This window comes from Taurulus bubalis, assembly GCF_910589615.1.
Source record: "Taurulus bubalis genome assembly, chromosome: 3".
NCBI classification, from domain to species: Eukaryota; Metazoa; Chordata; class Actinopteri; order Perciformes; family Cottidae; genus Taurulus; species Taurulus bubalis.
Genome location: NC_136591.1, coordinates 4,414,326 through 4,441,215, shown reverse-complemented (window position 1 = coordinate 4,441,215; position 26,890 = coordinate 4,414,326). Strand labels below are relative to the sequence as shown.

The 26,890-nt window shown below is 41.8% G+C and overlaps 2 protein-coding genes across 2 annotated transcripts; one reads left to right on the top strand and one right to left on the bottom strand.

The window, feature by feature from the left end:
* Positions 1–1,082: 1,082 nt before the first annotated feature.
* On the top strand, positions 1,083–5,223 carry rwdd3 (RWD domain containing 3; the record flags this gene model as incomplete). Its single annotated transcript, XM_079214969.1, has 5 exons — positions 1,083–1,167; positions 1,653–1,885; positions 2,003–2,221; positions 3,776–3,894; positions 4,045–5,223. The coding sequence occupies 5 exons, from the start codon at positions 1,083–1,085 to the stop codon at positions 4,157–4,159; spliced, it is 771 nt and encodes a 256-aa protein (XP_079071095.1). The 3' UTR covers positions 4,160–5,223.
* Positions 5,224–7,034: 1,811 nt separating this feature from the next.
* On the bottom strand, positions 7,035–25,983 carry LOC306733499 (saccharopine dehydrogenase-like oxidoreductase). Its single transcript, XM_079214748.1, has 14 exons — positions 25,917–25,983; positions 22,483–22,754; positions 18,288–18,432; positions 13,521–13,633; positions 13,323–13,403; positions 13,011–13,140; positions 12,738–12,787; positions 11,523–11,653; positions 10,939–11,056; positions 10,289–10,408; positions 9,680–9,736; positions 9,174–9,285; positions 8,124–8,205; positions 7,035–7,977 (listed from the first exon to the last, which is right to left on the bottom strand). The coding sequence occupies exons 1-14, from the start codon at positions 25,978–25,980 to the stop codon at positions 7,878–7,880; spliced, it is 1,575 nt and encodes a 524-aa protein (XP_079070874.1). The 5' UTR covers positions 25,981–25,983; the 3' UTR covers positions 7,035–7,877.
* Between the last annotated feature and the right edge of the window lie 907 nt (positions 25,984–26,890).

Genomic DNA, 26,890 nt, shown 5'->3' with positions numbered 1-26,890 from the left:
AAAGAGTGTGTGTCTGGGCTGAGAAACCGCACAACTCCAACTTCCCACTCTGTGGTTTCGGTTCCACAGACCAATGGCACTTGACCTTGGCAAGTGCTATTGGCATCGGCCTCTGTCGACCCAGTCAGACAGAGGCCGATGCTGCCTTATATATACATGTTGCCCGAGTTGAACCCTATAAGCTTGCTTTTAGCCTTAGCGGCCTTATACGTGGCACCTTATCTGGTTCCTGCCTGATGAACGGGGTTCCGCTTTCTGATGACGGTTACCATGGTTACAGACAGAGCAACTCATCCTGGTGACATTTCAATGGCCAATGTACTTATGGAATGCTCCCCCTTTAACGTATTTGTAAAATATTTGGAGTCGGATAAGAAGGAAGTTAGATAGAAAGAGGATAAATACCCTTTGCTCTCGGAGTTCGAGGCTCACTCATCCTGAGACATGCTGACCGATTGAAGGTAGACAGCAGGGGAGCGGAGTCCAAGGCCTTGTATTAGGTATGCATTTCATGTATGTGTGTAATTGCTAAATAAATAGCCTTAACTGTAATATAACCTGTTCTGTCAATTCTTGAACACTCAAGGAATATCCTGGCGAGGAGAATTCCCTTTCACCATATAAGTATTTATATAAAATACAATGAGATGTGTATCTGTGTGTGTATATATATTATATATATTTATAAACACAATAATATATATAAATATCATATATATATATATATATGATATATATATAAGATATCAAATCTTTTAATTTTTAAATGTATGTTTGTCTGGTTTTCGTTTGGGGTTGTATTAGAGTTACTTTCCTTAGTCCACACTCCAGATTAGTGGGTGGTGGTAATAGAAGAAGAAGAAGAAGAAGAAGAAGAAGAAGAAGAATCCGCTAATTATGTCGCGGAACTGATGAACGTTGTATGCGGAACTACCCGGACGACTTTGAGAGGCGGACACGTGCCGCAGCATCACTTCCACCACTTTTTGCTGAATCCACTGAAGTATGACATTAAATAACGTAGGGCTTCATAACATGTTTTCAAAACACTGTTGCGGAGAAGACGTGACGATTCGTAGATAATGTCTGAAGCGGCTTTTGAGGAAGTTTCTGTTTTATCGTCCATTTACTGCGGAGAAGGAGAGTTCCAGCTCGTCCAGCAGTCTGGTACGTTAGCTAACATGTCGCTGCAAACACCGGCGGACCCAACATTTTGGGTTGCAACAAACCGACCACGTCACGTGACTTCTGACGTCAAGTCTTTGGCTGCAGGACAATGCGGAAGTGAGATGTTGACCCCCAACATCCAAGTTAAATCCAAGTTTCCACGTAACGTTACCGCTTCTATGAATATTATAAAATACATTGTAATAATGAGACGAATACAATGAACGATGTTACATTTCCTCAATAAAGCCTTTGCTATTTAACGCCTTTAATAGCAAATGAAAAAGGACCAAGACTGTTTTCAATATCAGTAATTTGTTTCTGAATAACATTCAGCTTCTTCAGTTTGACTTTTGCAATGACGTTGACAATAACGCATGCCCTCTCTGACTTGCCATGCAGTTCAATGAAAACATACAGGTGTTAGACTTGGGGAAGAACCCTAAATGATTGCAGCGCTACATGCCGCTCTGTTTGCCTTCCAGCTCAGGATGGGCTCATGGTCCGGATCAACAGCACCGTTGGAGGAGAAAGAGGGCCGGACGTGAGACTGTTGTTCCATCTGCACCGCCGCTACCCTTCCTGTCCCCCCGCCATTTCCGTCTCCTCCACTGATCTTTCCAGGAGTCAGTGTCACAACATCAGACAGAAGCTGCTGGATCAAGCTGCAGCTTTACCTCCAGAACCGATGGTCCATCTGCTGGTGGAGTGGCTGCAGGTAAAAGAGCTCACTGACGGAATCGAACAACGAGAACATTGTATTTAAGTTTTTACACTAAAGGAACGCTCCACAAGTATTCATTTGATCTGTGTTAACAAACCCAAAATATATCAGTGTGTGGAGGTGAGCGAGGAGGAGGAGGAGGAAGTGAGAGAGAGAGAAGAGGAGGAGGAGGAGGAGTGGACGGCGGTGCTGTCGTTGGACCACATCCGATCTCAGAATCGCTACACCAGTCTGCTGGAGCGCTGGACCCAGCAGCTCCAGCTTGGTGGGAGGCTACTACTGGGACGCAGTATACTGGTGGTTCTGCAGGGAGCCAGACCCAACATCAAGGTACCGACGCAATGTTTCTCTTCGTGTAGGTCTTGTCTGCAGCATGGACTGCATGGCCATGTCTCAGCACTTTAAAAATGTATTGAGTACGCCCTGGAAAAACATAAAGCACATGTCAAATGGGCGGTGTATAATAAAATGAAATGGACACATCTTGACTGCGTTATTGCGATAAAAAGGTAAATAAATGAAAACGAGACCATGATATTGATTAGTACATTTCCCATTAACTAGAAGAACAGTGCCCTCACAATCGATTACTCTACAGCCAGTGTTGGGGTAGTTACTCAGAAAAAGTCACTAGTTACAAGTTACTAGTTACTTCTGAAAATTGTATTGAATTATGATTCTCCTGTGTGGAGCAGAATACTAATAAAGACAGTTATCATCAGTGTACTAATACTAATAAAGACACAGTTATCATCAGTGTAGTCCGTTACCTGTTTAACAAACTGCATTGAGTATTTATACACAGTGTGTGTATTTATACTGTGTTCTGTGTCCTGTTTATAATTGCTGGACTGATTTCTACCGGCGGAATGCGTTTGTCTTATTCATGAATTATTTGCGTCTATGTTTTGAAATTAATTATAAAAAAAACAGAATATGATTATGGTTTCACTTGAACACTGGAATTAATTTATTAGGATTAATGTTTTGGGGGAAACTGAAATGACATAACTCATCAAACCCGACACAAATGACTACAAATCTTCCTCATAAATGAAGGAAGTTGTTTGTGGTCCTTTTGTTGTTCAGACCTACAATGAACATATTTTAACCAGATGAGGAATCAGAAAACACAAACATATCCTTGATGTGTTGGGGTCTTCTCCAAAATTCCTTATTGCTCCACTCAGACATTCTACCAATGAATGCTGAAAAGAGTTGTGTAAGAAGATAATGATTAAAAGAAAATATATATATATATAGCTTCACAATGTAGAAGAGAGACCTCTATTGGTTTGGTTCAGGATCGTCCTGGCCTTCCCATGTGTGCAGTTTCAGCTGTAGAAAAGTGATTAAATATATAAATTGAGTTTAATCGGTGAGTCGTCTTCACTCTGCTATGAAACTTTAATGAGAACAATCAGAACCGTCCAATCAGCTGCAGCAGCCAATGAACAGAGTGATGAACAATGAGGGGGCGTGTCGGCCTCTAAAACACTTCCTGGAAGCCGCTCTCATGCGTCCTCGCTGATGGCTCCTCAGAGATGCCTCCTCACTCCTCAGAGCAGACTAAGAGCTTTGGGACGGCCCATTTCAAGCAGCTCATTTAGGTCCGATTGAAGTTGCTCTGTTTATCTCCCCTCTAGACATGAGAGGTTAATTCAAACAACTCGGCTGCATCTCAGAAATGACGAGAAACAAAAAAATTAAACAGAACTATGGCGCTGCAAATAGCTGTATGTGTAAATGTTATACAGGTTATAACCCTTATTATATGGAACATATCCATTTTAACTGCAAAGTAACTTGTGAATGAAAGCCGTGTTTTTAAACGTTTGACTTCTGCGTAGCTTTGGAGTTCTGACTGTAATCGTGTCTTTTCAGGAGTTCTGTCGCCTTTTGAGAACGGTGAAGGTGGATGTGGATTCTTCAGGCAAGAAATGCAAAGAGAGGATGATGAAGGTTCTCACTGAAAGCCCGACGTCTTCCTCCGGTGGACACGGGTATGGATGACGGGCAGATGACTTTGTTGTAGCAGAAGAAGGGAATGAGGGCAGGACTTTTAGAGCCAAGTGACCCAACGCTGGTCCCACAGCAGTATGACTGCAGCTCATGAGGTTTTCTCTGTGTTTCTTTCCATGTCTTCCCATCAGTCTCCAGGGGTTTGTAGTGATGAACTACGAGTCGCTCCCAGAGCTGACCGCAGCCTTCCAGGAAATCAACATGACTGATCTCTACCAGCAGATACGTCCGTCACTCAGAGACTGACCACACACATGTCACTTCTGACATCACAGAACAAACGATCACGGAGCAGAGGTTATGTCAGGTGAGTGATGATGTCAGGAGAGAGATGATACGTACTACAGGAAGCTATTGCCTCACTTCCAGCGTGTCTGCTATCCGATAGTCTTCTTTCGCTGGTTTTGTTTAGTTTTCCACAGGTTGCACTTTATTGTTATTATTTTAAACAGATATTCAGTGCAAAACAGGTTAATTGCAGCCACAATAAGCAATTTTGTTTTGTTGTTTTTGTCTGATGGAGCGATCTGGTTTACTTGAAAGTGATTGCAATTTTCCTTATTCTATTAAAAGCACAGATGGAGGAGTCACACAATGTTGTTATTTCAATACAAATTCAGCTTGGACCATTGTGTGACAGAAAAAGTTTGAGAACCACTGAGTTAAACCAAGTTAATGATTACCTGCTGTACATTAAGGCCATCGCCCTCCTTGGCAACACAGCTTTGACTCATGAATACAAGAAGGCTGGTCTCATTGTTATTGTTAAAAATCTCAACAAAGGCAATCAAGGCTCCACTGAGTACCTGTGTGTGTATCAGTGAGAGCAAAGCGCCTTCTTCATGGCAGCAGAGCTGAGAGCTCCAGCCATGCGGTTACATCTTTTTGGTGTTGGCCTCTATAACCTTTTTCTCTTTTTCGATATAAAAAATGATTCATCATATTAAAGTCACTCAATAATGTCACAAAGTATCATATAGTTTATGGGTTTTAATGTTAAAGTCTTCTGTGAGAGGAGAAGAGATAGATATAAAACGGCCAACAATGTTGATAAATCATTTTGGTGATGGTCTCCTTCACTTTTTCTCTTTTCCACTATGAAACAATGTGATTGTTATATTACAGTAATACTACTGGTAATATTTGAAAGTATCAATAGTATATGATTTCTCTTGTTAAACCTGATTTCAATTAAATCAAACTATTTCAAATATGTTTTGTTCAACAATGTAAATGAATGATTGAATATGAATCATCTGTATCACTTTATTCTGCACATGTCCTGCTTTTCAATAAAGACAACTCACAGTGGTGGAAGAAGTACTCAGATCTTTGACTCAAGTCAAGTAGCAGTACCACAGTGTAGAAATACTAGTACAAGTCCTGCATAAGAAAATGTACAGTTAAAGTACAAAAGTACTAGCATCAAAATATACTCTAAATACTGAAAATAAAAGCACTTATTTCAGAAAAAGAATTGTATTATTGTATTTTAATTATTAATAATGTATCATATGTAATTATCAATGCATCAATATGTACAGTGATTTTAAAAACCATTGCAGTGTTTTACTATATATACTGGCGGTCTACATCATGTATTTGTTGATTATTTTTATTTGTATTACTCTAAATATTTAAAGTAACTGAAGGTATTAAATAAGTGTATTGGATTAAAAAGTACAATATTGTACTGTTAAATGAAGTAGAGTAGTACAAGATGTTTAAAGTACAGGAACCTCAAAATTGTACTTGACTAAATGTATTTACTACATTTCACTGTGGACTCTGAAGCTGGTCTGTTGGACATGGTTCATATTAGAGTGTTCATTTTCTGATATCAGGGACTTCACACAATACCAGTCATGACATGTCAATCACTTATGTTTCTGCAGAATTAGAGCTGCAGACACAAAGTTGCAGGTTCAGAAAGTTGCTTGGAGTCCATAGAACATCTATGGGGTATTGTGAAGAGGATGATGCGAAATGCCAGACCCAACAATGCAGAAGAGCTGAAGGCTGAGCAGTGCCACAGACTGATGGACGCCGCACTGCTGCAGTAATTCAGGCAAAAGGAGCCCCAACTAAGTATTGAGTGCTGTATATATGTTTCATGTTCAGACTTTTCAGTTGGCCAAGATTTCTAAAAATCCTTTCTTTGTATTGGTCTTAAGTAACATTCTAATTTTATGAGATACTGAATTTGGGATTTTCCTTAGTTGTCAAGTTATAATCATCAAAATTAAAAGAAATAAACATTTGAAATATATCAGTCTGTGTGTAACGAATGAATATAATAGACAAGTTTCACCTTTTTGAATGGAATTAGTGAAATAAATCAACTTTTTTATGATATTCTAATTATATGACCAGCACCTGTACATATAACTATATAATACTATACTACAGAAGTATGCCTGAAGACTCAATTAGAATGTAATAATAAACATTTGAGTCACATGACCAATCTTATAATTGTAGTTGGTCAATTTCACCTTCATAAGGCAAGATTCTCAAAATCTTTTTCGAGGTTTAAATTGTACATAAACATTAATCCTTATGACGAACAAAAGAAGTGAACGTACATTGTCATTGTTTCAAAGACTTATTTTTCTTTGAATTACTTGCCTCCACCAACTAGTAATGTTGCATCCATGTCAGTCCAAGATATCATCACTTTTGACACTTGAAAAACTTGAAATTATCCTAATTATCCAATTCATTCTTGAGTTATGGGCAAAACGGTGTCTTGTGAGGTCACAGTGACCTTTGACCCCCAATCCGTTTCTCCTTGAGTCAAGGTGGAAGATGAGCATCACACTTGGAGACGGTGGAAAACGTATTAACACCTTCTGAAGCGTCATAGACGACGAGGTTCACGCTCCAGTTCAGGTGGATTTTGTATGAAAGGAATCAACGCAGTAAAGAATAATTCATACAAGTTTTGTATTCTTTTGTGCAAATTCAAAGACTGGAAAGTACTTTAAAAGGATAAGACTGTTCTCAATGACAGACCACGATCTCTTGCATGCACCCATTAGAAAAACATAGACGATGTGCTGACAGGGGATCAGTCAGAAACTACTGCAGAAATAAACACGCTCACAATGTTCACTGCCAAACTGTTTATTCAATCAAAATTCTGTAGGTTTCATCAAGTTTAGTGTTTTTGTTGTTGTTTTCTTACATTTCAAGTACACATTTGCATGGCGACTGAGATTCTTGATGAGAAAAACAACATCGCTTATTTTCACAAATGCATAATCAACTAGAGAGCCATTTATTTTTACACAAAAATTACGCCTATATCCTACGTCTGTTTTCACCAGGCCTGACAAGCGTGCAACATCTGGTGACTTTTTTAATATGGCATGAATATGCGGCCAAAGTGGAAAAATAAAAATCAGTACTAATAATAATAATACCCCTTACAATATCAATAATATCAATAGTCAGGTATTGACTACGTCAGTCGCTAGTAATCAGTGGGCAAGATGGGTTAACGGGATGTAGAGATCCAGAGATCATTACTGGTTCAGGTTTCCTGTGGCTCTGTTCCCAGCTTTGACCCCGTCAGATGAATCATACAGTTATAATACTAAAACAATTCAACAGACAAACAAAAGGTTCATGGGTCTCACAGTCACAGCGTCTGCAAAAAGTAGGCTGGACGACCTTTACAGCGGTTAAGGTTACGGTGGAGTCAGAGATTTAGCAGACAGTCTTCATATTTCAACTCGACAACTCACACAGATGAAAATATATATAAATGAACCTTCCCTCTGGCTCCAGCTGCTTTCCTCTTTCTCCATCCATAGAACTCACCCTCAGACCGAGGCTGCTGATTGGCTGGAATAGTGTGCGTCTCCCATCAGAGGTGCGTATGAACACCACACACACTGAACGGACAGCTAACTGACGGCGAGGACAGGAGAAGCTGCTGGATTAGAACCACCGACTCCGACTACTGCTCATTCCTGACTGAGAACCTGATGCTGTGGTTGTGGAGGCGGTCAAGGAGACTGGTTTTATGGAAGGCAGCTCCTGGAGTGTACACCCCTCCCCTGTCCAGAGCAACAGAGAGAGAGAGAGAGAGAGAGAGAGAGAGAGAGAGAGAGAGAATGAGGGATGATGCTTGCAGAAAGGAGGAAGAGACAGAATGACTTCACCAAATCTCCCCGTTTATGGAGAGAAGACGGCCTGCACTGACCTCCTGGGCAGAGAGTGCAGCTCATTCAGCAAGGTGACGGCTGATTGGACCAGAGCAGAAACTGTAGCTACGTACCCAGGCTCTGTGAAGCAGAACACAAACATGGAGATAAAACAAGTTGCAGACATGGTCAATGTCCATGTTTTAAACCTGCCCCGTTACACATTGTTTTGTTTATCAGCGGTTTTCAAAGACCAACGCTAACTGACATGTTTAATCTAGATTTAAAGTCAATCGATCTGGAGTTTCACCAACATCCTCTAACGCCGCTCCACTAAACTGCTGTGTCCAGGATGACTCGGGCACCAAATGTGGATTAATCCAGGAAATAGTCCCCAACAAAAGCAGGTTATACGCCCGTTTGTGTAAGATTTGCTAAAAGCAGGGTTCATAGACATTTTGACCAATTTCCATGACTTTTCCATGACTTTAAACCAAATGTCCATGACCAAACATTTTGTGAAATCTGGGTGTAAACATGAAAAAGTGAGTAAATGTAGTATTTAAACTAACAATGAGAATACAAAGCATACAGTAAACCTTAAATGACACAAATGAATGAGACAATAGTTTGATTAAAAGAATAAACATTTATATAGATGCCTGTATGTATGCCTGCTTATATTTTGAGCGTCTTTCTTTTAAAAGCATATTAATTATTTCAAACTCAGCGTAAATGAACGTCATGAACACATGAATATAACACATTTACATGACTTTTACAACACTTTTGGGATTTTCTTTTTTTTCAAGGACTTTTGCAGGCCTGGAAATAACCACTTTAAAATTTCATGACTTTTTCAGGTTTTCCATGACTGTATTAACCCTGTCAAAACGACCCGCAGCCTTTAGATGCAGAACACCAGCTGATCCTTTAACAACGGCTCACTGCTTAAGCTGAAGGGGCTTTTCTACACCACTGCTTGTACTACTACGCCGTAGGAAAAGCACAGGTGTTCCTAGTAACAAAATAATAATGAGTGGTATGACAGCTATGTACGTTTCCATTGAACACAACTAGCAGCCTCTGTGTACTTGTGGCAGCTTTACCTGCTCCTATGACCTGAGTGCAGATCTTTGCGTTGGGTCGGCCCTGCGTGGGATCAGAACCCTCGGAGTAGCCCTCCCCGAAAAGTGTCAAGCTGAAACACGTGTCTTCTATCTGAGGGAGGAGGAGGAAGCAGAACGAATCAATGAAACACAACAAAGTGAGCAGCAGAACGCGGTGCAGGAAAGAGAAATCTAGTCCAGGTTCTTATATTTGGGTGTTTTTGTCTCCCTCCTAGCAGCTCATAGTCGACCACATACATTTCATTTGGCATAACATTAAAGCAGCGAAACAGCTAAAATTATCTAATCCAACAGGACAACTGTCCTCACATTATGATTCGCAGTGAAATAATCAGAACTGTTGCTACTGTCCATCGCTCAATATGAGAAGACGATGAAGGAAATGGGTTTTCCTTTAACAACAAACTAAATAACCCGGACCAGTTCCTGGATTTCCTTTCACCTGGTACATGACACAAAACACACTCATACAGTATTTGTGTCACCTGCTTCGTGGTTGGACCAGATTTGGTGAACAAGCCAAAGGAGAAGAGTGATGGGAACTTTGGGAAAGACAGAACAAATATGTCAATCACTTATTTGTAAATGTCACAAAATGGTGCTTACAGCAGAAGTATATGCTAAGTTTGCTAAATAAAACCCACACCATATACTGACTCCATTTAGTCTCCATGACTTGCAGTGCTGACAAACGGAGCATCGTTAAGTTTTAATAATTCCGCAAAGGCAAGGAGTTGCAGATGGTTAGAGATCAAGGACAATAGGGTCTGGTATTAAGGTCATATGAGCTGTAGAGCTCTAGGGTGGAACTGGTTTAAAGCTGCAGTTTTAGGACATTTTGTCCCCCAGAGACCATAGCAACCGAGCGAGGTGGAAGGCAATTTCTGGAGATAAGAAAGAAAGCTGGGAGTAGAGGGGGTAATAAAAAGAAAAATGGTAAAAAGAGTTGCACGTGAGGACTTGAAGAGAGCAAGCTCACCTGCAGACATGCGTCATGGATATGTAAATGAATGAACACTACCAAGGGACTCAAATGATCACGGTAGACGTTACAAAAAGAGGTTGATAACGACAATGATGACGATGATGGCTACCGTAGTGAGGAGTTTCCTGCCCAGGCTGAATTTGACCATGAACCAGAAGAGGAAGCCTCCACAGAAGAGCTTAGCGACCGAGAAGAGGCCACCGATCCCGACGTAGGCGCTGTACTGGACCTGTGGATGGAGGGGAGAGAGGCCCGATGGAGGGTTAAAACAAAAACAAAAAGGAATTTAAAGGTGACGGAGAGAGAGAAAGGGGAGGGGATGCAGATAACAGGTGAGGGAGGAGCATGTGGTAAAAAAAAAAAGGAAAGGAGGCAGGTGGTAGAGGTGGAGGAGAGAAGGATGCTGATGCAAAGGGAAAGAAAACAGAAATAATTGATGGGAAAGAGGAAAAAAGAGCGGAGATGTCAAGGGTAATAATGAGCAGCGGGGGGAGGGAAATTGATGAACCACTATCTCACTATCTCATCATATTTCCAAACAACCTATTGTGTCTCTGGCTGCAGCAGAAAATAAGCAAATAAATAAAAAACATTTGCTTTTCACAGCCAGGAAGTAGAGGTGCAGTGAAAATAAGAAAATGGGTGTATGTGTTCCTACTACTGAATATTAAAAATTATATGCTTTGGAAATATTTTAAGAGGAAGAACGGCAGTTTTAATAATCCCCACTGGGATAAAGGTTTCATGGTTTCATCTTACTGGCGATCGCTGTTCCGCCTCGTAGAGGAAACGCTGGGTTCTCTTGACCACTGAGGGGTCAGAACCCATAAATGGGATGGCGTACTGCTGCATCTCCTTGCTGAAAAACACAAACCCCCTGGACACACACACACACACACACACACACACACACACACACACACACACACACACACACACATCACATTACAAAAAGGAGAAAGCAAAGTGGCGGGCCGTGCATTTTATACCTAGGCCTGCTGTCTGATATCCTATACATAAATACATGCATGACGGGATGCTGTTCCAGCTCATTTCCTCCATTGATAGGCTACTAAATGTGAATGTTCATTGTACTGCATTGAATTACATACACCTAGTGATGAATGAAGGTATTATTCAGTTAATATTCCATATTTCCCTCTGGAATCAAACTATTGAAAGGAAGGCCAAGTGTCAAAAAGATGCATCAGTTTTGGAGGGAAACCCCATCTCTGCTGGGACTAAAGACACACCTTCTAATCTCCGCCACGCTGCACATGCCAATCAAAAGGTTTCGCGGTTGAGTGTTGCAGCCAGACATGAGGGCTCAGTCACAGCCTCACCTCTTCTTGACTTTGGCTCCCACCACAGGCAGCGGCTGGAGGCCGAGCTTCCTCCTCAGCCGGCGGAGGGATCCGCTGTCTGCGAAGCCGTACACGGCGGACCGCCAAGTGGTGTCGTGGCCGACCGAGCCCTGCAGGGGGGTTTGAGTCGTTAACCTCCGTCACAGACAGCAGTGCTATCAGAGAGGCCCCAAAGGTTTAATGTGGATCCACGAGTCATGTGACGAGAGCCTGCTGGGGATTGGTCTGCTTACCCTTAAACAAAGGACTGACACTGCAGCATCGTTACTTCTCTCAAGGGACATTCATAATGGCCATATAATACCACACTTTCCCAACTCCACTCACTGAACCTGCTCTATCTCTCGGTCTAAAGCAGTGGTTCTCAAACTGTGGGGCGCGGAGGTATTACAGGTGGGGCGTGGGGGTGGAAGATTTCTTTAATAAATATTTATTTAATAATCCTTTATTAATCCCAGAGTGGGGACATTATTCTCTGCATTTGACCCATCCTCACACACATCTGCACTCATTTTGATTTGTTTGACACACGTTGAACGTTATTGTTATGATCTTATATTTAGTGCAAAAACAGGTTATTTGCAGCCACAATAGGCCAATTTGTTTGCCAAATATTAGTAATGTTTTGCACAGATCTAACTTTTATTTGCATTGTTCTAACAAAGTTATTCCACGTGTTATTAGTTTTTGTCTGATGGAGCGATCTGGTTTACTTGAAAGGGATTTCAATTTTCATTATTCTATTATTTGATAAAGCACGGATGGAGGAGTCACAAAAAGTTATTTCAATCAATATTCAGCATTGACCATTTTGTTAGAATTTTGTTGGGGCAATGAATTTCTAACAAAATGGTTAAAAATCAATGAATTTTGAACTAAACCACTGGTTCTCAAACTTTTTCTGTCACGCCCCACTTTGGAGGAAGAGAAATGTTCATTTCCTCCAAAGTGGGGTGTGTCAGAAAAAGTTTGAGATCCACTGGTCTAAAGGGACCTTTCTGCAACGTTTTATTTCAAATAAAATTTCTGACATTTTCTACTACACACCATCTGTGATTTGCCACATCCTTAACTGTGCCTTTGAAGTGACGGCTCGCTTTGAGCCATCACTCCGCTTTCCAAAAAGGTTGGAGAAAGTGCATCAAGACTACATTTCCCATCATGCCGTGCAGAGTCTGTAATGGATCCGGCTACCTCAGGCCCACTGCTGATGCTCAGGAAGCTCTCCACAGCCGTCAGTGTCCCTGAAATCAGACCAAATCACACAGTTGAAGACCAAGTTCCAGCTCAAATGAAACGGTCCACAAAACACAACCAAATGCATTCAATGAAGCCACTGCTCTTCCTCTCAAAGGCATGGCAAAGCGGATTGAGGCTCTCAATTCGTTGAGAAAGCCATGGCTTATTCATTTATTACTGTATTAACTGTACAGCCTCTGTGGTTCACAATGGCTGAAGCGTCGCTACCTTTGAACTGCTTCTGTGTGTAGAGAACACCCAGGTCGGCCGGTATGGAGTCGAAGCCACAGCTGCCGATCACATACACCCCCCTGTCCATGGCCTTGGTGTGGTGCTCGAGCTGCACGCGCTCTAGGAACTGGAGAGGACGGGTACACGGTTACACACGGAAACTAAATGCACCTGAACTGCCAGTCAGTCACGGACACAGAAGACTCCATACAGTCAGTCTGCTTATAACCAAGTTGGAGATCTAATACAAAAGACACATTTACAGTCCATCAATGCCTAAAAAAGCAAGACAAACACTTCTTTTCCTACCTGAGGCTCCCCACAGATGTCTATGTAGTGAGCTCCATGTTCTACGCAAGCTCTGACCACAGGGTCGCCATAAAGCCTGTACTGAAAGGACAAGGAGCAGAGGGAGAATGGATTCCACACAAACCACAACATTTCCGTGTGAGTCAAATTGAAAAACGTCATCTCAAAGCAGTCGTGAGCAAAGTGTGGCAGACTTACAGGGCCCACACAGTTGAGAATCACCACGCCTTGTTGGCACATGACGGCCAGCGACTCCTCGATGGACACGTCAGCAACAATGATTTCGATGTCCGTCGTCAGCTCTGGCATAGCTGTCAGGAGAGGAGAGGTTTCAGTAAATGAACAGCGGACTCAGACACAGCCTGGATCTCATTTGTGGTAGTGTGTGTTCCACTGCAACACCCCGAATGCAACGTAGACACACCTTCATTTCAAGGTTTTAAAGGCAAAGCTGAACATATCAGATATTTAACACATCAATGTAATGATTTCTAAATGCTTATTTCTGCATATCAGCTGTCTGAGTGCTCTGGCATGCCGATGGGAGGGTCGACCTGTACTCAAATACTGTGACGACACTAACAGGGTTCATACACATTCTGACCGATGGGTTTCATGACTTTTACATGACTTCAAACCAAATTTCCATGACCAAACACTTAGTGAAATCTGGGTGTAAACATGAAAAAGTGAGTAAATGTAGTATTTAAACTAACAATGAGAATTCAAAGCATACAGTAAACCTTAAATGACACAAATGAATGAGACAATAGTTTGATTAAAAGAATAAACATTTATATAGATGCCTGTATGTATGCCTGTTTATATTTTGAGCGTCTTTCTTTTAAAAGCATATTAATTATTTCAAACTCAGTGTAAATGAACGTCATGAACACATGAATATAACACATTTATATGACTTTTACAACACTTTTGGGATTTTATTTTTTTCAAGGACTTTTCCGGAGCTGGAAATAACCATTTTAAAATTGCATGACTTTTCCAGGTTTTCCATGACTGTAGATACAAGAAAAATGTCCTTTCTCACTGTAAAAGGACTAGTTAGCTAGCTGGACTGGACTAGTTAGCCGTTTCGGGGCAAAAACAATATTTTATTTCGGGCTCAAGTTTTAAAAAAAAAGGATTTTCTAGCAAAGGTTACACCACGACAACTCGGACTGCTGTCCCTCCGCCAGCGGGAGACTAACGTGTGATAGAGAGCTAACGTGTGACAGGAGGCTGTCAGCGAGCTAACGTGTGACAGAGAGCTAACGTGTGACAGGGAGTGACAGCGAGCTAACGTGACGTACACAGCCTCTCCGCGGCTCGTCGCAGCACTTCTCCCAGACGCGACCTATTTCTTCCGGCCACGGCCCATTTCAAAGAGCTTCCGCCGGGACTCTCGGCAGCGCAGCGGGCGACCTCCTCCACAACAAACTGTCCGGTGAAGCCCGTGGCACCGAAGATGATTATGTGGTGCGGTCTACTTGCGGTCACAGCCGCCATTGCTGCGTTTTATGGTCAAGGTCCCGCTTGGGAAGTAGCGGTAATGCGGCTAGTTCCGGTTCTGTCCGCGGATTGGTTGTCGGTGAACAGAGCTGTCTTCTTCTTCTTCTTGAAGTTTAACGGCGGTTGGCATCCATCTAATTGGTGCATTACCGCCACCTTCTGTTCCGCAGTATGGCTCAGACAGTATGCTTCTCTTTACCCGAGAAACAAAACCCAAAAAGTTAAATAAAAAATAATAATTAATAATTAACCCCTGTACCTCATCCCTACATGTCAATCATACCCTATAAAACCCCTGTGGATAATTATTGTTTATTTCATATTATTTATTAAGAGTATATTTTGAATCTGATAACAATTACACTGTACGTGTTTATTCCACAAGTAACGTCCTGTTATTCCACATTTATTTTAATTTTGTAACGTATCCATTATCTAGGGCACGATGCACTCACTCAACTAAAAATATGCTAAAGGAACAATAGCCTAAATATTCTCCTCAAATCAAAGTGAATGTGAATGTGAAATATGATGTAAAAAGGATACACCGGTGGTTCAGTCTGTGCTACATATTGTTATAAACAAATATATATATATATATATATATATATATATATATATATATATATATATATATATATATATATATATATATATATATATATATACTTTTTTTTTAATTATAGGTCTCGGTCCTGTAGTGTTGTCACTGCAGCACTGGTCGGTGATTCTGTGGTGTACACTGACATCTTGTGGCCAAGCGGAGGTACTACATACATCTGGACCGTAAGACACATTGGTCAAAACCGACAGCAGCATGCGTGTAAATAGTCAAACAAGTAAAATATCGTAATCATTAAATGGACCAGATTCCGTGACCTGAACTCACCCACCAAGCAGCGGCTCAAATAACAAGCCCAGCAAAAGAAAACACAATGACGAATGTTCCTTCACATTTTTTTTGTATTCCCCTTGTTGACACGACTGAACATAAATATAGAAACATATACAGCCTTAAGGTGGATTGCGTAATGCAACATCCGCAGAGACAATACAGAAGTAACATTCATCACTTTGCATACAATTGGGAGTTCAGGCAGAGAGATATGAAAATAATTGTGTTGAAATCAGTAAAAACATCAATAAAAAAAACATGCGAATTAGATTTAATTTCGGGTTTTTTTCTCAAAATGATGTAGCGTTGCCAGACGTGTTTCTCTGTTGTGTTACTTGTGCCAGACACGAAACACAACCGTTGGTCCTCAGAGCTCGATCTTTGAGCAAAAAAAAGGATGCAAAGACAACACAACCCGTGTCCCACACGCCCAATGCAGATTAAAGAAGGCTCAGTGTTAGAGCTATGTAGATAAACATTAAGATATACAATAATATACTTCATCTTCATCTTTTCTCTTCTTAAACCACCTGTATGTTTCACTTGTTTTTACCCGTGACCTGATGAGAAACACAATCTAAACGTTTCTTTTCTCTGCATTGGGTTTCTGCTATCGGGATGCTGCGCTTAATAGGGCAGGGTACATTTACCAGAATCATACTCAGTACAATGTTTCTCTTTGAGAGTTGGTCGTACACATTTGTGATAAGAGGAATGTTAAGAGGAACCACTTGTATTGAGGTAAACACGCACATTGTGAAACTACCCTTTCAGTGACGGGATCATAAAAGGCTCCTTTGTAATCAGGGTTTTTCAAAATAAGATAAATCTTCGTTGTCTGATGTCTGATGAAGGTGTACAGCCCTATGATATATATATATATATATATATATATATATATATATATATATATACATTTAACGGAGATGGGACAACCTAGGAAAACAGCAGTAAATATCATCTTTTGGCCCATTAATTGTTCCAAAAAAAAGAAAAACACACACACGCATTCAATCCTAATGATTTCCAAAGACAGAACAAGAAAGCTGGAGGAACAAAAGACAAAGCTACGACGGCTACACACGTAAGAGAAGCGCTTACAGATGAGCGACTTCTTCTGTTAAAATAGAAATATCGTCGAGAGCCGTAAGCCCTGTTGTGTATCTCGTGTGAATATCCACACAAACAGTAGTGAACGGGAGGTTTAAAACTCTGATCCCGCTCCTGTTCGGGTGGCACCGGTTAGACGTAACTCTGAGGCCGACGGCTCAAAGTCGTGAGTCTTAGTGAGCCAAAGGGCCCACGCTCCAGTTACTGCAGAAGAAACCAACGCTTTAAACACAGCGTCAGATTAATGCATGTGCATCCCGCGCCTGTCCAGGTTCGATATTGAGGCGGGAGTCTCCGGCCGCCGCCGCTGCTCTCTTTTTCACAGGCGTTCTGCAACGTCCTGATCCGGAATGCGGGTGAAGTGGGGTCTTAAGTCCGGAGGGGCAGCCAGCGGGCGAGACCCTCGAAGAACCTCCGCACGTTCATGACGTAGAAGTCGACGTTGTGAGTGAAGTCGGTGCAGATGTTGGAGTACGTGTCCACCAGCGTGCAGTAGAGGGCCGTCCCGCCGATGCTGATCACCACGGTAACCAGGCAAAGCAGCAGCAGGATCAGGCAGGAATCTCCACCCATCTCATCTTAGAGGGAGAAACGGACGGATGTCACGTGATGTTACCAAACTAACGGTTAACTGCAGGTTTTAAAGGGTCAACTAGAATGTGGCTTTTCTGAAGAAGGTTGCACTGTATGTGCATTGCACTTCTTAGTTTGAACACTATAAGTCCCTCATTGATTACTGCAGGGTTCATACACATTCTGACCAGTGGGTTTCATGACTTTTCCATGACTTTAAACCAAATTTTCATGACCAAACATTTGGTCATGAAATCTGGGTGTAAACATGAAAAAGTGAGTAAATGTAGTATTTAAACTAACAATGAGAATGCAAAGCATACAGTAAACCTTAAATGACACAAATGAATGAGACAATAGTTTGATTAAAAGAATAAACATTTATATAGATGCCTGTATGTATGCCTGCTTATATTTTGAGCAACTTTCTTTTAAAAGCATATTAATTATTTCAAACTTAGCGTAAATGAACGTCATGAACACATGAATATAACACATTTACATGACTTTTACAAAACCTTTGGGATTTTAATTTGTTCAAGGACTTTTTCAGGCCTGGAAATAACCATTTTAAAATTCCATGACTTTTCCAGGTTTTTTCATGACAGTAAGAACCCTGTTACTACATTTACATCAGTTGATTAGCTAAACATGAAGGGACCAAAAAAGAGCCCAAAAGTTCTGAAATGTTGGGAATTCTTTTCAAGGGGAAGGGTGATTGCTTCATTTGCAAGAAAATCTGTTGCAGTGATGAAAGAGTGTAATGTTAGAACATGTTGCCACTGGCTCATGGACTTTTCTGGTCTCGACACATTGACTCTTCCGGTGTTGAGAACTACACATTTACTGTTGGTTGGCCTGTGTCAGTGAAACCGTACCTTGCTCAATGCCTTCCTCTGGTTCACTGAAGCGAACTTTGCGTTTGGAGCTCTGTTTCGTGACAATGTCGCTTGGGGGAGGCAGTCCATCCAGCGATGCTCTCCTCCTCTTCAGAATGGAGACCAGGCCGTCAGGGGAGGAGCTCTGAGGGAGACAGAATCCAGAGAAAAGACCGTGAACGTCTCCTTGTTTTCAGGACGTCTTTAGGGCTCCTCACCCAGGACCTCATGAGCGGACCGGCACTAAGAGGTGTTAAAGGGGACATATCATGAAAAACTCACTTCCTCAGTGCTTGTGCGCATACATGCAGGTATCTGGAGTATCTACGGACCCACAAAGAAAATAATAAATGAAATGAGACGACCCAGTCAGTTTTTGAAGGATGAGAAAACATGTGATTCAACAAGCCAATGAGATTTGGCTCACGTTGCCCAAGTGGACTAATGGGAAACCTACTCTGTGTGTTTAGTGCAAGTCAACAGGCGACCAGCAGCCGTTTAGATGAGCTGAAGCGGAGCCACAGAAGCTTGGCAAAGGCAAGTAAACACAGAGCTGCAGAAGCACAAACAATGTGTTTCAGACATGTCTGACTGACACCGCAGTGACACTGCACAGTCAACAGAGGGCAGTAGCGAGACTAATTCCAAACCCGAATGAGAACCTTTTGACCTGATCATAATCTCTAAACAAACCACAGAGCAGAGATTATAACACGCAGCACGGTCATATGCTGACTGCTGAAGCGGACACATTCCTCAAGCTGTCAGCCTCATCCGCTGCCATAATTTATAGGTCAATTGCTTCCTGGGGCCGGAGGTTGATGGGTCGATGTGGTTCATTGCATTCAGTCAAGTCAGAGGCATGTCAGTATATCGTGTTTGACTTGAAATATTCTGAAATGTAAGTCCCGTTCGAATACCACTGTGGACATTGTGATGCTACAGAGCAGAAACAGCTCTCTCCTCGAGACCAACGTTTCACATTCATGGTTCATGGTATTGATTCACGCATTTGTTACCTCAAGACTGGATTACTGTAACTCTGTATTATCAGTAGGGTTGGGTACCGAGAACCAACACGTCCGGTACCGAAAAGCAACGCAGATTTCGGTGCTTTCTTCCGGTGCCTGAGCCGATTGAAATACTTTTTTTTTTAACCTACTCTGTAAAGTTGCACGGTATATAGATACTAAAAAGGTAGCGCGGTGCCCGCATGCTAAAAACGATTATTAAAATAGCGCGGATCAGAGCACACTCGCTGCTCTGCTCTCTGTCCGCCTGCATGCAGAGCGGGGCTCGAGGGGGCGGGGCTTCCAGCGCTCACACACACACACACACAGTGCGCGCACACAGAGATCGCTGCAGACACGAGCACGAGCTTTTGAACGTCCGTCCTCGGCTTGACGGAACAAATCTCTCCAGTTGATATTAATGATGACGTGTAGTCCAGTAAAGCAGCAGTTTTAGGATCCAACAGTGTCTGAGTTCTGTTGCACACGGTCCCATCAGGCCACCTGATGCTTGTGTCTGTTCTTTTTTTAAATACATATTTTTATAGTTTGAAGTTAAAAGGTTTGAAGCTGTAGTTTGAAGTGTGTTTTGTATGTACTTATTTATTTATATCTATAGTATACTTTAAACAGTTAATAAAATTGTTCAATTTGAAGAAAAGAAAATTGCCTTGGCAATAAAAAAGCATCGGTTCAGGCACCGTTTAGGCACCGGTATCGTTTTAAAAGTATCGGTTTAGCACCGGTATCGGGGAAAACCCAAATGATACCCATGCCTAATTATCAGGCTGCTCCGGTAAATCCCTTGGATCTCTCCAACTGATCCAGAATGCTGCAGCTCATGTACTAACGAGGACGCGGAAGAGAGATCACATTACTCCTTTACTAGCTGCTCTCCACTGGCTTCCTGTAAGATCGAGAATCTTATTTAAAATCCTTCTCCATACCTACAAAGCCTTAACTGGTGATGCACCATCATATCTCATCTTAGATATGATGGTGCCATATTACCCCACGAGAGCATTACGCTCACTGAATGCAGGGTTACTTGTGGTTCCCAGAGTGTTAAAAAGTAGGTTGGGGGCTAGAGCTTTCAGTTATCGGGCTCCTCTTCTGTGGAATCAGCTTCCACTTTCAGTTCGGGGGACAGGCACGGTCACCTCATTTAAGAGTAGACTTAAGACTTTCCTCTTTGATGGCGCTTATAGTTAGGGCTGGCTCAGGTTTGCCCTGGTCCAGCCCCTAGATATGCTGCTATAGGCCTAGACTGCTGGGGGACATCTTAGGATACACTGAGCTCCTCCCCTCCTTCTCTTCCTCTTTCGCTCCTCCTCTCCTCCTCTTCACCTCTTCTTTCTCTCCTTCTGGATAAATGATTGTCTCTTCAATGCATATTACTAACTCTACTTTCTTTTTCCATGGATTCGTGGCTGCCTGGAACCAGGGGGAGGACCCCGGCCCTGCTGATGCAACCATGGCCTTGCTGATGCAACTGGCCTGGAGCCGGTCCTGCCAGCTGTCATGGCCCTGCTTTCTCCTCCCACTGCCCCTGTGATGCCCCTCCTCTCTCCCTCCTTCTGCTTAATGGATCGTGGCTATCTGGATCATGGACCATGCATACTACTCATTATATGAATCATTTCTGTCACATTCATTGAATGTGCTGTAACTCCGTTACGTTATTCATTCTGTACACATGACATCTATTGCTTCTGTCCATCCGGGGAGAGGGATCCTCCTCTGTTGCTCTCCCTCAGGTTTCTTCCCCTTTTTTCCCTGTGAAAGGGTTTTTACTATCTTTATTGGGGGAGTTTTTCCTGATCCGATGTGAGGTCCCGGGACAGGGATGTCATGTGTACAGATTGTAAAGCCCTCCGAGGCAAACTTGTATTTGTGATGTTGGGCTATATAAAATAAACTGAATTTAATTGAATTGGTCTACTGGACAGATTGGCTTTAGGTTAGAAGGTTAGACATTTATAGAAATAATAGTAGTCCTGTAAGGGATGATCTCTTAGAACCGCTGCCAGACAGAACTGAACTAACAGAAATATCTAAACCTGCAAAGCTTGATCAAAATGTTAATTCAAATATTTCTAATGCTTTTTTTGTGTTCATTCCAGGTTGTTTGAAAGGACACAGTATGGCATTTTCACATATCACACTGTCATTTATCTTATTTATTTTATGTTATTACATAAAAGGAAAATATATATATATATATATATATATATATATATATATATATATATATATATATATATATATATATATATATATATATCAGCAATAAGCCAATATAGATGAACCTACTAATTGCCTCAGTTGATGTCTTGAATAAATACGACTACAAGCCACTACTAAGTAACTATAAGCCTTAACTTTCATGCCATTCATTTATGACATTTATGACATTCATGACATTTATTACTGGGCTTTGCTGTTACTGTAGTGACACAAATGGTGTTTCTCAGAATGAGTCCAAAACAGAAATGTGTTGGGTAATAACAAACAAAACTCTCATAAAGACGTCCCACCCCGGTCGATCCACTGGATGACATAACAGCCATCATCCCGACCGCGTCAATGCTCCGCCTTCAGCCCGTTCTGCTTGTTTGGTGCAGCTCAGATTTCATCTCCAAGAAGAAACAGGCCCCCTTCAGCTGCGTGTTCGAGCATGACGTCTTGGCTCAGGCTCAGTAATGGACTACATGTGACGGGGGTAACATCCCCAAGTGTCTGGCCACACAGAGGCCGTGGCGATGATCTCACCGGGGGATCGTTCACGGGAGTGTCCCAGCAAAGAGAACAGAACTCATAGGAATGCAGTCGTTCTTTCTGCAGGCACACAGGAGAGACCCGAGAGAGGAAGGAAAGAAGGATAGATGCATGGATGGTGAAGAAAGGAAAGAAGGCAGGAAGGAAAGATGAGGAAGGTCAAGAGAGGGAGTCAGGGCAGGGTAATAAATGTATACCCCTCCTGCTCTCTCTTATGCATTCGTCTCATATCCAGATCATCCAGATCTCCTCCAGTAATACCTATCAGAAGAAGGTCAAGAGAGGGAGTCAGGGCAGGGTAATAAATGTATACCCCTCCTGCTCTCTCTTATGCATTCGTCTCATATCCAGATCATCCAGATCTCCTCCGGTAATACCTATCAGAAGTAAAGGCAGTGTTTTCCTACCCCCTCTGTGTGACACAGCTTGTCCAGGTCCTGGTCTGAAGCCTGGGGGACTCCTGTGGGCCACTCCACCTTCACCTCCTCCTCTGGAGTCTCCTCGCACGGCTCCTCCTCCTCCTCTACTTCCTGTCCTTCCTCACACGTCTCTTCTTCTTCTTCTTCTCTTTCCTCCTCCTCCTCACCTCCCTCCTGATGGCATGTCTGTGGAGGGGGAAGCTCGGGGGCCACGCTTTGCTTTTGTGCTTCATCCTGCCGTGTTGTTTCAGTCTCGTTCACTAGCATGCGGGAGAAAAACAGGAGATTAATTATTGATTATGGATTGATTATGCCTTGCTGTATGGGAACTTACTAGTATATTGATACAGAGGGTCTGTGTAGCTTAATGTGTCCAAGAGTGGATTAGAAGGTAAGGGCACTAACTCTACCAGGCTTAAAGGAAGACATTTTGAAGTAATGTAAGCTGGAATAGTTTATAAGTGACAAGCTTAGAAATGTAATACGTTCAACCCTTCTAAATCAGATGTTAAAAACTATATAATGTGAAAAATAAGACGTGTTTTAGCTACCCAGTCTACGTCTGCAGTCAAATAGTCTTTTTTTGCTTAGCAAGGTTCCTAACTGAGGGGATGACCCGGAAGTATCTGCGTGGCAGTCTCGATAAGAGCTGGTCGATTTCTCTATCTGCAAAGGAAAGGTGCTTCCATGATTCCTTTCTTATATCCTTTAGCATAGGAAGCACTGGACCATCCTTCATCAAAGGAAAGGAGATAATGCCATCCCATAATCCCTTGTAGCAGAAATATTTAAGACGTTGCGCCATTCGGCCCTCAATAAAACATCCGCCGACGCTGTTTAACTGTACACTGAGGATAAAATGAAAACATCCTTCTGTGGAGGTGTGATTCTGTTCAGGACATCCTTACTTGTATTGTACACCATTGAGTTTGTCACTATACTTGTTTTATTATGTGTTATTTTTAGATTATTTTAGCACTGCGGTTATCTTTTCCTAAGTACGAATTCTCTTTCACAACTTTACTTGGCCTCATGATGTTTTCCATGGAGCTCAATTTCAATTGGTTAGGAAAAAACATGGGACATCATTTGATTGACTATTTGAAAGGAGTTTATGACTTAATTAATGTCCATCTCAAATTTAATTATTACTTTGATGATCCATAGACTTTCCACAAGGTGCTATCATCACTGTCACTGATCACTGTGATCATGTTGAAAAGATAATGACATTCCCATCAGGCTGCCTTCACTGTATGTCCAGTGCTAATGAGCAAATGTTAGCATGCCAACACGCTAAAACAAGATGGTGAACATGGTTCATATTTAACCTGTAGCATCAGTATGTTAGCATCGTCACTGTGATCATGTTAACATGCTAATTAGCTAAAGCAAGATGGTGAACATGGTTCATATTGAACCTGTAGCATCAGTATGCTAGCATCATCACTGTGATCATGTTAACATGCTAACTAGCTAAAGCGTGATGGTGAACATGGTTCATATTGAACCTGTAGCATCAGTATGTTAGCATCGTCACTGTGATCATGTTAACATGCTAACTAGCTAAAGCGAGATGGTGAACATGGTTCATATTGAACCTGTAGCATCAGTATGTTAGCATCGTCACTGTGATCATGTTAACATGCTAACTAGCTAAAGCGAGATGGTGAACATGGTTCATATTGAACCTGTAGCATCAGTATGTTAGCATCATCACTGTGATCATGTTAACATGCTAACTAGCTAAAGCGAGATGGTGAACATGGTTCATATTGAACCTGTCGCATCAGTATGCTAGCATCATCACTGTGATCATGTTAACATGCTAACTAGCTAAAGCGTGATGGTGAACATGGTTCATATTGAACCTGTAGCATCAGTATGTTAGCATCGTCACTGTGATCATGTTAACATGCTAACTAGCTAAAGCGAGATGGTGAACATGGTTCATATTGAACCTGTAGCATCAGTATGTTAGCATCATCACTGTGATCATGTTAACATGCTAACTAGCTAAAGCGAGATGGTGAACATGGTTCATATTGAACCTGTCGCATCAGTATGCTAGCATCGTCACTGTGATCATGTTAACATGCTAACTAGCTGAAGCGAGATGGTGAACATCGTTCATATTGAACCTGTAGCATCAGTATGTTAGCATTGTCACTGTGATCATGTTAACATGCTAACTAGCTAAAGCGAGATGGTGAACATGGTTCATATTGAACTTGTACCATCAGTATGTTAGCATCGTCACTGTGGCCCCACCGCCCCAACAAAATTGTAACAAAATGGTCCAACTTTTTGTGACTCCTCCATCCGTGCCTTTTCAAATAATAGAAAAAAGAAAATTGAAATCCTTTTCAAGTAAACCAGATTGCTCCATCAGACTAATAACTAATAACATGTGCAATCACTTTGTTAGAACAATGCAAATAAAGTTCTATTTGTGCAAAAAATAACTAATATTTGGCAAAAAAAAGTACTTATTGTGGCTGCAAATAACCTGTTTTGCACTGAATATATTTTCAAGATAATAACAATAACGTTGAACCTGTGCAAAACAAAATGAGTGCAGATATGTGAGCATCACGTTGTATCAGTATTAGTGGCTGCAATGAGCTGCTTTCCTCTATAAATATTTTTAAACGGGGTTGTTGATTTGACACAGCCACTCTCAACTCATACCTCAATGTTGAGCTGAGATCTATATTCTGTTTTGAGAGACGCAACAGCAGAAAAGACCTCACTGTTAAGGGCATAACTTCAACATTTCCACGAAAGTACAGGCATTTTGCGGTCCATTCAAGTTCTCCATAGTTTCATGTTGAAGTGTCCTTGAGCAAGACACTGAAGCCCCAGTGCTTCACAGCAGCACACTGCCCCTTAATTACTAAGGATGGGTAAATTGCAGAGAATAATTTCCCCACTGTGGGATTAATAAAGGATTATATAAAAAATGTAAAAAAAAAAAATATGAGCTAAAGTGAGATAGTGAACACGGTAGCTGTTCATCATGGTATGCTAGCATTGTCACTGTGATCATGTTAACATGCTAACATGCTAACTAGCATGTTAACATGATACTAGCAGAGTTTTGGTGAGGGCGGCTGAGGTTGAGCAGCCGAATATGGATACAATCTGATGGGCACCCATCAAATTGTATCCATATTCGACTGCTCAACCTCAGTCTGTCTTTTGTCAACCTCACCAAAACTCTGCTAGTATTTAGACTGGTTTGCCAGAATTGTTACAGGCCATCATAAAGTTGAGAATTTAGTTTTAAGTTTCCAATTATTCAGTTTTCTGCATCAAGTCATAATCGTTCAAGAGAGAATTGAGATGCAGCTAAGAATATTTTTTCCCACCCCTAGCTCAAAGCAGAACTTGGTACTGTAAAAACTAAAACACATGTTTACCTTCTTCACGACAGGGTTGTAGCGTCTCCTTCTCGCTCTCAATGTCTTTCAGTGTTGCATTCATTGTGTTCTGTCGAATCAAACATAGTTAACGGTCATGTATCGTGTCGGAAATATCAAATTGAGTAAAGATCGGCATGAAGGGAAGGTTCACATGTCTCACCTGCTCCACACTGATGGATGGTCTGAGTGGTGCCAACAAGAAGAACGCAGATAGAGACAAAGAACAGCCAAGGCAGGGGAAGACCAGACAGGCAGCAGGAGAAGGAGAAAAGAGAGAGACTTAAGTTGAGAAATGCCAGAGGTTGATGGTGTTACTTAATATATTAAAAAAGCTAATGTCTTCTGCAGGCCTTTCCAGCAGAAGTTGGCTCGTGTTTTTTAAAATCAAATCCACCTGCATCCAATGATTGTGAGCTGCAATAACATACCAAGAGAGTCATAGCATCCGTGGGACACAACAACGTCTGGCATGCAGAATCCCTCTTATGCCTTGTCAGAAATATTGATTTCCCCCAAATGATTCCCATGTGTGTCTTCATGCACTACCAATGGGTTGGCCTCCTCAGCGTGGGAGACGAAGATGGAGGTCAATTACAGTGAGGCAAAATGGGCGCTAAAAGGTTTCTGTCTGACAGTAAAGAAGGTGTTTATTATGGAAGTTTGTGCTGTCTGTATTGTTTGTGAAGGAAACATGAAAGATATCACAAATATCATCTGATGAATGTTGTGCTGATGTGTCCGTGGTATACCGGAGGTGCGTCCTGCAGATCTGGCTCAGCGTCTCGATGTGTTTCTGACCGATGCTGTCTGTCTCAGCGGGCGAAATGCTTCCGTCGTTCTCCTTCTCTCTCCACTGGCTCTCTGGGAACACACGTGGAGTGAATGCACAAACGAATGTATTATTTATGTATGTTGCACAGACTTACATGAAGGTTTTTCATTGCAGATAATAATTCCTAGAGGGGTTGAAA

What these genes read in the sequence shown, in the direction of transcription:
- LOC306733499 (XM_079214748.1), bottom strand. Translation starts at nt 25,980, where the DNA reads ATGAATGCAACACTGAAAGACATTGAGAGCGAGAAGGAGACGCTACAA. An exon ending in CACACAGAAGCAGTTCAAAG is followed by an intron (nt 12,788 to 13,010) that starts GTAGCGACGCTT and finishes GTCTGATTTCAG; the next exon opens with GGACACTGACGGCTGTGGAG. An exon ending in GGAGCCAAAGTCAAGAAGAG is followed by an intron (nt 11,057 to 11,522) that starts GTGAGGCTGTGA and finishes GTGTGTGTCCAG; the next exon opens with GGGGTTTGTGTTTTTCAGCA.